This window comes from Boleophthalmus pectinirostris, unplaced genomic scaffold (genome assembly GCF_026225935.1).
Source record: "Boleophthalmus pectinirostris isolate CB_2022bp ecotype Guang Dong unplaced genomic scaffold, ASM2622593v1 HiC_scaffold_1, whole genome shotgun sequence".
Lineage (NCBI taxonomy): Eukaryota > Metazoa > Chordata > Actinopteri > Gobiiformes > Gobiidae > Boleophthalmus > Boleophthalmus pectinirostris.
Window position 1 is genome coordinate 14,403,077 of NW_026570970.1, and position 12,570 is coordinate 14,415,646.

Genomic DNA, 12,570 nt, shown 5'->3' on the forward strand with positions numbered 1-12,570 from the left:
ATATAGCAAGTCAAAATTAGTATTCTGAATATGTATTATCTGTACATGTATTCAGTTACTTCCCAACACTGGCTGAAAAGTGAAAGTGCTTCTAGATACAAAAGAGAAATAAGTCTTTAGATCACACAATGTACATATTACTGTTACTGAATCCCTTCCAAAGGAACAAGAGTAAAGCCCGTTACGACCAAGACATGGTTTGCGACTAGGGATGTAACATTAACCGAAATATCGTGATATCGTATCGTCAAAAGTCTCACAATAATATCGTGGGCTGTCAAAATATATCGATTTACAAGTTCCTTTGCTTAAATGCATGGTTTTATAGTGGCAACAGCTTATGAACATCGGGAACTACATATCCCATGATTCATTTCAGTGCAGACAACATGAAGAAAAATGTTTTTTTCTTGAATTCTTGGGATTATGACAGAAATAATTCACACCAATATCTTGTCAAGGTATTTTAAAAGCAGAAAAGTGTCCTATCTACAATTATATTAGCCTCTTCAAAATATCGCAATAAATATCGTACCGTGAGATGCATATCGTGATAATATCGTACCGAGAGATTTGGAGATTGTTACATCCTAATTTGTGACTAAACAAACTTTCTTACAAACTACAAATTACTGCTGTTTTGGACAACAGGTATGTTCACACTTTCAATTAGAACATCTAGAAACTCGACTAGACCCGGAACTAATCCTGAACTAAACCAGGACTGTAAACAGGACCAAAAGAGGACTACCATCAGGACTAAAATGGGCACAAACTACAACCCAACAAGGACACTGTGAATATGAACGCACCCAAAGACCAAAATGATTCACCCACCCTCACACACACACGCACAGTAAAATCTTGAGTCTAAAGGTTAAGAAACTGAAACCAGACCGAACCATTTGGTGACTAATATTGTTTTCCATGTTTCCAACCAAATTCTCGGCTTCTTTCCCTTAGATCCAGCACACTTCATTTCATATTATTTCATATTTGTGTCCTATAGAACGACTTTGTGCTGAGCTGTGGTGGAAGAAGTAATCAAGTTTGCTACTTAAGTAAAAGTACAGATACTGGAGTGAATAAAAAGTTTAAATATCACATGAAAAAACTACTTAAAGGTACTCTATTTTTCTGGTGGAGTGTCCGTCACCCGCTTGTCTCCATGGAGATGTTATTGCTTTATCAAAATTTATTCATTACACATGTTTCTATTGCTCAAAAATACAATAATTCTCTTTGTAAATAGGTTGCCTCTCCACAGATCTGACCTGTAATGTAGCCTGTCTATAGTTGTACCTGCTTAAAAATGTGCTTAAAGAGTAAAAAGTAAAAGTATTTCACTAAAGACTTCAAATGTAATGATTTTTATACAGATCTGGGCTGAATTTCGCTCAACAGAAACTATTTATTTACTTATTTTTTTTACTCTAGCGGTTTTCATTTGTATATTTTTGTTTGCTCAAACTATGAACGTGTTAAAAATAAACCCTCGGCCTTTTCAGCAGGGCTCAAACAACAATAAAAAATACTTTTACTTTTCAAAAATGTAGTAGAGTATGTGTAGTGTCAAATGTAGTGAAGTAAATTTAAAACATATCCGCTTTAAAACGTACCTACCTACCTACTCGACCTCAGTTTTTACTTAAGTACAGTTCTTTACTACTTTTACTTTGTTACGTTTCACCACTAGAGTCCATGTGGGCGGTTGTGTTTAGCCCTGTGACTAAGCCCTGTCACCCACACACACATAAACACACGAGATTCAGAGCCAGACCACACACAATGCACCAGCTCCGTGAACTTTAACCCCACCTGACCCCCGACCCCACCTGGCCCGGGCAGTAATCACTTTCAGCACAGATAGTGTTACATGTAATAACACAATGAGACCTGTGTCCGGGGGGGACTTCCCTTCACTTGTGGTTTTAGGATTAGGCGGAAAAGGCGTAGAATCCACAACTTGAACTCTGTCGTCGGAATCATTGTACGGTCCCAACGGGGCTTTTTGCGAGGACGCCGTTTGACCTCGAACCCAGCGGAGCGCAGGTGGGATGGCGATACATTACATGGCAACAAATGACGGTCAACCATGATTAGAAAGCGCAGAAGAGAAGTGTGACTGTGCGGAGGGGGACTACAGGACGGCAGGATGTGAAGATAAGAAGTGTTAAAGGTGCTGATTTTTACTGTCTTAAAAACTGGAAAAACAGAACTAGTTAAATTTAAAGGGCACATATTACACTTTTGATCTGTTATAATGTTGTTTCCTCATCAGTTGTGTTTTGTTTCATTCACACATGTTTAACACACAAACCCTGAATATTTAGGCAAAGTTCTTCTCTCAAACACAAAACACTCTGACCTAGGGACCTGATTATGGAAATATTTTTTAGTTGCATTCATTCAGCATGTCTCTCTCTCTCTCAAAAAACCCCAAAACAAAAAACACTTTGTTATTGATAATTTATGCAAAACTTTCAAACTGAAATTAAATTCAGGCTACAAATCTGTACCTTAGAGCAGTTTGGGATGTATAAAACATAAAATGAATAAAATATACTTTAAAGATGAAACAAGGCATAGAATAACATAAATGTATCCAAAATAACCTATATATCCAGCTGTTCTACAATCTCTATACTAAAAAAATTAAATAAATATACTGATTTATTTAAAAATATCCCAAAATAAACTAGTTAATTGTTTCAACACAATTATATGAGTTCAGAGATCGTTTGGCACACAAATTGAAATTTCGAATCAAAATTCGATTGATTTCACAGCCATACACCTTCATTAGAATCATTTGGATGATTTTAGCTCTGGAACTGCCGATCTCTACTGAACTAAATGTAAAAGGAGCTGTTGGCTTGAAAACTACCACTACATGACAGCACAAGGTGGAACAGAACATTTTGAGTTTTGTAGATGTCAAACGTGTGCATGAAACAAAACACAACTCCATGTTTGTGTTTGACACAATAACAGTATTATAACATGGCTTTACAGATTTCTGTAAAGTAGGACCTTTAAAGGACATGCAGTAGTTCAAAGATATTCCTCACTTATTTTACGCACTCTGAGCATCCTGAGAACTCACTGCAATGAGTAAGTGCTTTTCTCAGCTCTCAAAGACCAGTCAATTAGCATGATTCTGATTATCGGATAATAATATGCTATACAATTTTGCGTAAATTGACTCTTGTGATCTTTAAGCCATGTTATAATGCTGTTACCTCCTCAAAAACATACCTTGAGTTGAGTTTTGTTTCATTCAGACATGTTCGAGTAATAGTTTATTATTAGTCTGTCTACAAAACAGCTCCTTTTACCTTCAGCTTGGCAACTCCAGAGCTGAAGTTTAAAAACACAGTGGAGCACTTCCTGTATTACCACATGAAATCACAAGGTGGAACAGTGTTTTCAGTTTGAGGGAAGAAGTCTGTCTAAATATACAGAGTTTGTGTGTAAAACATGTGTGACTGAAACAAAATACAACTCCAAGTCTGTTTGTGATGAAGAAACATTATAACATAGATCAGAAAATAGTCTAATATGGGCTCTTTGACAGTTATCCAGGGTGGTAGACTGATGTTTTGCAGTGTGAATTCAAAAACACACAAAGCGTATTTTCATCAGTGGAGCTTGAATCGTGCCAGGAGAGATGCAGCGTACAGTTGACAGACCAGCAGAGACCAGTGCCAACTCACAACTACACAAAACAATAAATGATAACAATCTGTACAAAACACCTTTGCTCAACGTGATCTAAAATTCTTACACAATTTTACAGATTTTTCTTAAATTTTGCGGCATGTGGGTGCTTATGATAATCCCTGCCACTTTAGGACCCAAGCAGATAAAACCCCAGACAACAGCCGTTAATTATATTTGCAGAGCTAACATTCAAACACACCGATGTTAAAGGCGCACAGTGGAATTTTTCTGATAGGGGCTCCCCTACCTGCCACTTTCTATGGAAAACGTTATTGCTTTGCCTGGAATGTTCCACAGTATGGCAATTAACTGATCAATCTGTGCATTTATTGAATTACAAGTTGAAAAAAACATGCATTCTTATTGTGAGCCTCTCCAGAGACATGACTAGTAATGTGGCTTCAGGTCTCCAGGTAGCAGATCCCCCAAAAAGTTATACAGTGCACCTTTAAAGTAGCCAGACTGGCGCCACCTAGTACTTCCGCTCAATTTCATTTCTCTCCAGCAACTAGGTCAGGAATCAGAATACACTAGACGGTTTCCAAGAACCCCAGAAGTTGTAGATTGCGCACCTGCCAATCAGTGAAGAGCTGTGAAGTCATGACGTCAAACTCAAGCGCCTGTCTTGGTCCCTTTTGTGGTACAGTACAACAGTAAACAAAGCGGTTGAGATGGATGTAGACAAAGACATACATTCTGTGTTGGCAACGATTCCCGAGATCGAGGATTTAAAGCCGAAACAAAGAGAGTGTTTGGTGAATTTCATTAAGGGGAAAGACGTTCTTCCTACAGGATTTGGCGCATTACATATGTCACGACCAAATAGAAGCGATTGGTTAAATAAAAGAAGTACCTGTCTACTGTCAAGCAAATGAATCATAATGCTGCGAAGTCAGATGGTTTCCACGAAGTGAAACCGGCTGATGAATCAGGCTACCTTTAAAGGGCACATATTACAGTATTTTCTGTTTTAATGTTGTTTCCTAATCACAAACATACCTGGAGTTGTGTTTTGTTTCATTCACACATGTTTAACACAAAAACCTGCATATTTAGGCTGAGTTCTTCTCTCAAACAGAAAACACTCTGTTTCAACTTAATCATGTCATGTAGCAATACAGGAAGAGATTCATTGTGTTTTAAAACTCTATACACCTTCATCTCTACTGAACCAAAAGTAAAAGGTAGCTACATGACATCACAAGGTGGAACAGAGCATTTTGAGCTTAGGAGATGCAGACAAACATGTTACTCAAACGTGTGAATGAAACAAAACACAGCTCCAAGTATGCTTTGATTAGGTAACAACATTATAACATGGCTAAAAGCTCAAAAGAATACATTTTTGTGTAATATAGGAGCTGTCAATTACATTACATTACATTACATTACATTAGTCGTACAACGTGTACTTCCCCATAAAGCATTTAAATACAATAGCAACAAAAGCAAACTCAAAGTAGGATCCCTGTTTCAAATATGCTACCTCTTTAACAGCGTGTAGCTTGAATGCCACTCGGGGCAGTCTCAGCGGTCCAATCAGTTAGCATTGCACCCAGTCCCTCGGCATACTGCAGACTAATCCATGCAACGCCAATGTGCTGACAATCGCAAAGGTACGCACGTGTGAGGAGGCATGACCGTGCACCAGCCCAATCCTAAACAAACACTGCCAACTGTCACTGCTACTCAACTGCCCCGCTCCTATCTGCCCCTCCTCCTCTTCTCCTCTTCTTCCTCTTCTTCCTCCTCTTACCCCCGCCGCTCTGCCCCCGCCCAGGTCCAGAGCACTCACCTTGCCACATAGCTAAGGATGTGGGCACGGATCACCATACCAGCCCTCCGCCGCACCTCCTCCCTCTCCTTCTCCAATGTCTGCTCCAGGACCTCTTTGAGAAAAACCTGTGAGAGAAGATGTGGTGAAACTTTCTGCAAAAAATAAAATAAAATCCAGTCTCCGGAGCTGTCTGCGGTTATGCTAAAAGACGAGCTGGAGAGCCGTAACACTGCAGAGAAGCATTGTCAGTAACAGAGTGTCTGCCTGCCTGCTATCGCTGCATTGGGAGCAGGACTGGCGTGCACAGGCAGAAAGGCAAGAGAAGAGAGGAGAGAGGGAGTGAGAAAGAGAGAGAGAGAGAGGAGGGAGGGATGGAGAGATGAGGGGGAGGGATGGTGGCAGGCGTCCAGATACAAGACCACACCCATTGTGTTCTTACAAGGGGAGAGAGAACTTTGTTAACTCTTTCCTGACTCCTGAAAAGTTGTCTAGTTTTGCACAATGGGACACAGCGATCCACAAACTTAGTAAAACACTTGAAAATGTTTTTAAAAACTACTTCATACTCTGATATTATGCTGCTATGTTATTGTCATGGCGGATTTAGTGTTAAAGCACAGAGTTTAGCAGTAACTTTCTGTTCATATCGCACCATTTTGTTGTATTTCATAGCTGTAAAGTGTGTAGTATGTGCATCTGAGAAGAGAGAAATAAAGACTTTACACTGTCTATATCACAAGTCTACTAAAATGTTTACTTTAAAGAGCTCATATTACGCTATTTTCTGATCTATGTTATAATGTTTCCTCATCGCAAACACACCTGGAGTTGTGTTTTGTTTCATTCACACATGTGTAACACACAAACCCTGCATATTTACACTGAGTTCTTCTCTCAAACTGAAAACACTCTGTTCCAGCTTGTGGTGTCATGTGGTAATACAGGAAGTGATTCACTATGTTTTTAAACTTCATATATCTTTAATGGAGTCTTTTGAATAATTTCAGCTCAGGAACTGTCAATCTCTACTGAACTAAAGGTGAAAGGAGCTGTCAACTTGAAAACTATTGCTTCATGACATCCGAAGCATTTTCATCTTTGGACTATAAACTGAAAATGCTCAGACTATAAGGCGCACTGGATTATAATGTGTTTTAAGCAAAACAAACTGACAACACTTGAGACTGATATTTTAACCCAGGCATACACGATCCATTGGCAGATTGTGGTGAAATTCTCCCCACGTTAACTCCCTGTCTTGGTGAATGTGTATGATTAATGTGAATGTGGGTGGATCATTCGAGTTTTTTTTTTATTTTTTTATTTCCTACAAGGATGACTCAAATATACATTCAGTGTGTGTTCATGTGTTTAATGCAGCTTTGCACACATTTGTTTAAATTTTACAGAAACTAAACTTAAAACCACATGGCTAATTTAAATAAAATGGTTTATAGCCCTGAAAAAACAGCTTGCTCCTTGTGCGCTGATGCGGTCAACTTCTGTCAGACTAACTCCTCGATGCTCGGTAGCCTTGATGCTCCAACAATCCATCAAGAGGTGCAGCTTCGTAGTTTACCAAAGTCGTAATAAAACATTTTGACAGATTTTTGAGCGCCGTGTACCGCATAAAATTGGTTTGAGGTAGAGGTGAGATCGGGCCTAAAAAATCCAGCCCGACCCGACCCGGCCCGCGGGTATTAAAACCCGACCCGGCCCGAGCCCGACCAATTAACTTGATTTGCAGGCCCGAGCCCGAAGCAAACCCGAAATGTCATATTTTATTTGTGAGGACTCGGGAGGAGGAGCAGTGCTCAGCGTCGAGGTGCCAGTCTTTTTGCTCTCGTATGAAAGCAAAGCCACATTGACGACATTCAGCGAAGCCAACGCAAGTTTCTGTAGCATTTTTCAACAATCAATTTGAAGCTTTTCCACACCTCACTCTTACCGGTGCGTGTTTGTCTTTTCAGTTCTCCTGCCTTTAGTTTAACTTCTTGCTCCTCCATATTGGGGATACCAGGTCAAAATAGATGCAGACTTGCGGAGGGGAAGATTATTAAATTAAGAGGGGGCGTTCACGTGCGCAGAGCTCTGGCTCTGCGGATCCTGTTTAGTAGTTAAATAGCAATTACATTACATTACTTCTCTGTTTTATCCATATTATTTATTTTATAACAAGTATTCCTTAGTTTAGTATCCACACATCGTTTTAGCATACATTTTATAAACATATATTTATTTGAAGCCCGAGCCCGACCCGACCCGACCCGAAGTAATGATTGACATTTTAGGCCCGACCCGACCCGAATTTTGGGTCGGGTCGGGCTTGGGCTCGGTCTTAAGATCTTACCTCTAGTTTGAGGTCAGTAAGCACAACCAGAATTAATACATAAGGTGCACTGTCGAGTTTTGAGAAAATTAAAGGATTTTAAGTGCGCCTTATAGTCTGAAAAATATGGTAATAATAAAGGGTTACTCAAACATGTGTGAATGAAACAAAACACAACTCCAGATATGTTTTTGATGTGATAACAGCATGACTAAAAGCTCACAAGTGTCCATTTTCCGTAATATATGAACTTTAATTGAAATTTTTATATTTTTTATCTTCAGAAAAACACTTTATGGCCTGATTTATCATTGACTCATTAAAGAACCCATAAAACTATATAACTGCAACTACTATTAACATAAACCACAATAAATAAACAGAAATACTTTAAATGATTCACTCTCAGATGTGCTGACGAACTTCCCAATCAAACAATATGAAATCATGTGTTTTGCTCTACATTTGCTTGTTATTTTCCCCTATAGACTCATTTAACCATCAAATGTTGGCCACTTCTTCTTGTGGTTTCTTCACTGCCTCATTTCTGGGTTAATTGTGCTTCATTCATCATTGCACATATTGTCCACATATGAACATTCCCAAACACATCTGCCAAGCCTGTGCCATAAAAATATGCTGCCTGGGCATTAATGAGATCACAGACACACTGCAAAATCTACATAAATTAAAATAGCTTCATTTTTTTCTTGATTTTAAAGGTGCACTGTGTGGACGGTCCTGGAGGGTAAACGTGGTGACACCAATGGAGACAGATAATGGTCAGATCTATGGAGAAACAAGCCTGCACGTGGTAAGAATTCATGTTTTTACGATATTTTTGAGCTATAAAACACCTGTAACTGAACAAATGCAAGGGAGATATGTTTAATGCCCTACTGTGGAACATTCCAGGCAAAGAAATAACATCTCCATGGAGACAAGCAGATTGCAGACCAAGTTGAAGCTACACAAAGTAAAATGCCTTTAAAATTATGCTTTAAGATTATAATAAATAGTAAAAGATGATGAAAGGAAATGATGATGGCAAAAAAATAAAAACTAAATAACTAAAAATGTTATTTAAAAATGTGAGATAAAAGGAATTTAAATTATAAATTGGCCAAAATATCAATAAAAGGAGGCCTAGCTGTACGGTTATGCTGCACTACCACATTACTTTTGTTTTATTTAATGAAATTTGTGTCGGTAAAAAAGTAAAATGTTTTTAATTTAAAGGTGCATCGTGTAACATTTATGGTGAAACTTTTTGCCACCTGCTTGTCTCCATGGAAATGTTATTGCTTTGACTGGAATGTTTCACAGTAATAATAATAATAATAATAATACATAACACTTGTATAGCGCTTTTCAAGATACCCAAAGACGCTTTATATGGGAAGACAAACAATGACAAACAAGAGAAAAGACAGTTAGTGAAAGTTTTGGGTTTTCAGGGCTTTTTTAAACATGGGGAGTGTGGATGAGTCTCTGATGTGTTTGGGCAGGGAGTTCCAGAGGGTGTGAGCAGCGGCGGAGAAGGCCCGGTCCCCCCAGGTATGACATTAATTAAACCTTTGTGTCTTCATGGAGACCAAACAAGATCAAATTACAGGTCAGATCTGTGGAGAGTAGGGGTGTAACGATATCCAAGCCTCATGATACGATATCGTCACGGTATGAAACTCACTGTACGATATTTATTGCGATACTGTGGGAAAGCTCACGATACGGCAGGGAGGCTCACGATTAGGGATGTAACAATATGCAAATCTCTCGGTACGATATTTTCACGACATACATCACACGGTACGATATTTATTGCGATGTTTTGTGGAAGATGCAACTTTTTCCTCTTAAAATGTCTTGACAAGACTTAATCCAAAGAACTAAGACTTAAAAGTGCTTAGAACTGTTATTTCTTCATGTAGTTTACGCTGAAATGGAGCAAAGGATCATGGTCTATGTAGTTCCCTCTGTTTTTTTTAGCTATTGCTGCACCATAACTCTTAATTTAAGCAAAGAGACTTGTAATTCGATATATTGTGATGGTCCACGATATTATTGTGAGAAATTTGACGATACCATATCACGATATTTCGGTTATTGTTACATTCTCACAGTCAGAATGAATTTTTCTGGGTATTTTTGAGCTCTAAAATGACCTGTAATCGAAGTAAATAGAACTGTTTAATGTCATACTGTGGGACATTTGAGGCAGAGCAATGAAATATCCATAAAAACAAGCAGGTGGTGGACCCACATAGTGCACCATTAAGTACTTTTAACGTACAAAGATATTACTTTTTGCCGTGTATTAAAGAACATAATCGGATTTGATCGTTAGTGGAGCTTGGTGGTGGATTGACGCTGATCCATGTGTACGCGAATCTGGGCTTACGTGCTAGAAATGCTAACGCTTAAGTCTTTGGGGGATCAACTGTTTTGGTGGGTCGGCCTTGGTTTGAATGTGCGCCCCAGATGTTAGCGCTAATCAAAGGCGCCCACAGCTGCAGAATACGAGCCTGTGAGAAGAGGAAGCGCCCCTCTCGTCCGTATCCTTCCGCCGTCTGTAGAAAACAAAGTGCTCCCAAACGGTGGCGATCGGGAGCCCAGCGTCACCACGTCCTAATTCAGGCAACTCACTTCCTCCACACACAATCACATTTGTAACATGGGAGCATTGTGTGTGTCAGACTCCTTCCCAAAAGCTGAAGTAGGTTTAAGGCCTGTGCCAAAAAGAAACTGGCAACAGAAACAGGTGAAAATGTTAAACGTTGTGCATTGTGTAACTTTTCTGGTGGAGGGTTCGTTTGGTTAAATGTTTTTCTCCATGGGGATGTTATTGCTTTGTCTGGAATGTTTCACAGTGTGGTATTAAACTTTACTGTCTTCATGGAGACCAAACCAGGCCAAGTTACAGCTCAGAATGCCTGTTTTTTGTTTTTTGTTTTTTTTTTTACCTAAAAAAAACACCTCTAATTTAATAAATGTAAGGTAGAGCTGTTTAATGTCATAGTAGTAGTTGTTGTTGTTTTTCTTGTTGAAGTAATTCAAATAATAGTCATAGTAGTAGTATTAGTAGTAGTCGTAGTAGTAGTAGTAGTAGTAGTAGTAGTAGTAGTAGTAGTAGTAGTTTTAGTATTTCAAATAATAGTCATAGTAGTAGTAGTAGTGGCAGTAGTAGTAGTAGTAATAGTAGTAGTACTTGTTGTTGTTTTTCTAGTTCAAGTTGTAGTAATTCAAATAATAATAGTAGTAGTAGTAGTAGTATTTGTTGTTGTTTTTCTAGTTAAATTTGTAGTAATTCAAATAATAGTAATAGTAATAGTAGCACTAGCAGCAGCAGCAGCAGTAGTAGTAGTAGTAGTAGTACTTCTTGTTGTTTTTCTAGTTCAAGTTGTAGTAATTCAAATAAAAGTAATAGTAGTAGTAGTAGTAGTAGCAGTAGTAGTAGTAGCAGTAGTTTCTCTTTTAATGTTAATTTTATGTTTCACTTTACTTGTATTGTGATATTAATGTATTTCTTATTCTGTAAAGCACTTTGAATAACTTTGTGTATGAATTGTGCAGTAGTAGTAGTAGTAGTAGCAGTAGTAGTCCCAGCTGTTCCAGTAGAAATAGCATTGTTCATAGAATGTGAGAGCTAATAAGATCTGAAAATTTGTTTAAATGTATTATTTACATTAATGCCACTTTTTGTTGAGTTTAGCCCCTGAATCCATGTTTTCCTCTGCAGCTGAAACTGAATGTGTTTGGGCATGTGTAGTAGCAGCAGCAGCAGCAGCAGCAGCAGCAGTAGTAGTAGTAGTAGTAGTAGTAGTAGTAACAGCAGAGACTGTGTGAGGGAAGCTATGAAATTGAATGCGTTTGGTAGTAGTGGTAATAATAGTAGTAGTAGCAGCAGCAGTAGTAGTAGTAGTAAGAGTAGTAGTAGCAGTAATAGTAGTAGGGTGCCTTATAGTCTATAAAATACTGTATGTTTTTTCATATGTGATATACAGTACAATCTCTAGAAAGTTACACACTGCCTCTTTAACATATTAATTAAGTTACTACGCCTGCATCATTTCTAATAAAGTTTAGATTTTTTTTTTATCTTTGTCCTTATGAGTACTGGTATTAGTAGTAGTAGTAGTGGTAGTAGTAGTGGTTGGGGGTGTAAGAAAAAGTCGAATCAGTGATATATCAAGATAATAAATTGCACAATTCTTGATTCAAAATGTGTCTGAATCGATTTTTAAAAATCACATTTTTCACAAAACTCCATGGTTTATTGTTCTCATGATTTAAAAATAAATTAATTAATCAATGTAAAACAATTTTGTGCTTGTGAAGGTGTACATGATTATATTATTAGAAGTAATTATTGATAAATTGCAATATATTGTCCTTTGTTTTAGCATCGAGATATATCGGGATATATATCGTATCGTGACATGCATAGTATGATACATATCGTATCACCAGACACATGGCAATGCACACCCCTAGTAGTAGTAGTAGCAGTAGTAGCAGTATTAGTAGTAGTAGTGACTGTGTGAGGGAAGCTAAGAAATTGAATGTGTTTAGGCATGTGTCGTAGTGGTAGCTGTAGTATTAGTAGCAGTAGTAGTAGTAGTAGTAGTAGTAGTAGTAGTAGCAGTAGTAGTAGTAGTAGTAGTAGTAGTAGTAGTAGTAGTAGTAGTAGTAGTAGTAGTAGTAGTAGTAGTAGTGGTTGGGGGTGTAAGAAAAAGTCGAA

At 38.2% G+C, this 12,570-nt stretch overlaps 1 protein-coding gene across 1 annotated transcript in view; it reads right to left on the minus strand.

The window, feature by feature from the left end:
• Nucleotides 1-12,570, minus strand: part of myo10l3 (myosin X, like 3) — a 134,796-nt gene that overhangs the window by 29,632 nt on the left and 92,594 nt on the right. Inside the window, exon 22 of the mRNA XM_055148531.1 lies at nt 5,519-5,625. Within this exon, the coding sequence (XP_055004506.1) occupies nt 5,519-5,625 (107 nt within the window). The remainder of the gene's footprint in view (nt 1-5,518; nt 5,626-12,570) is intronic.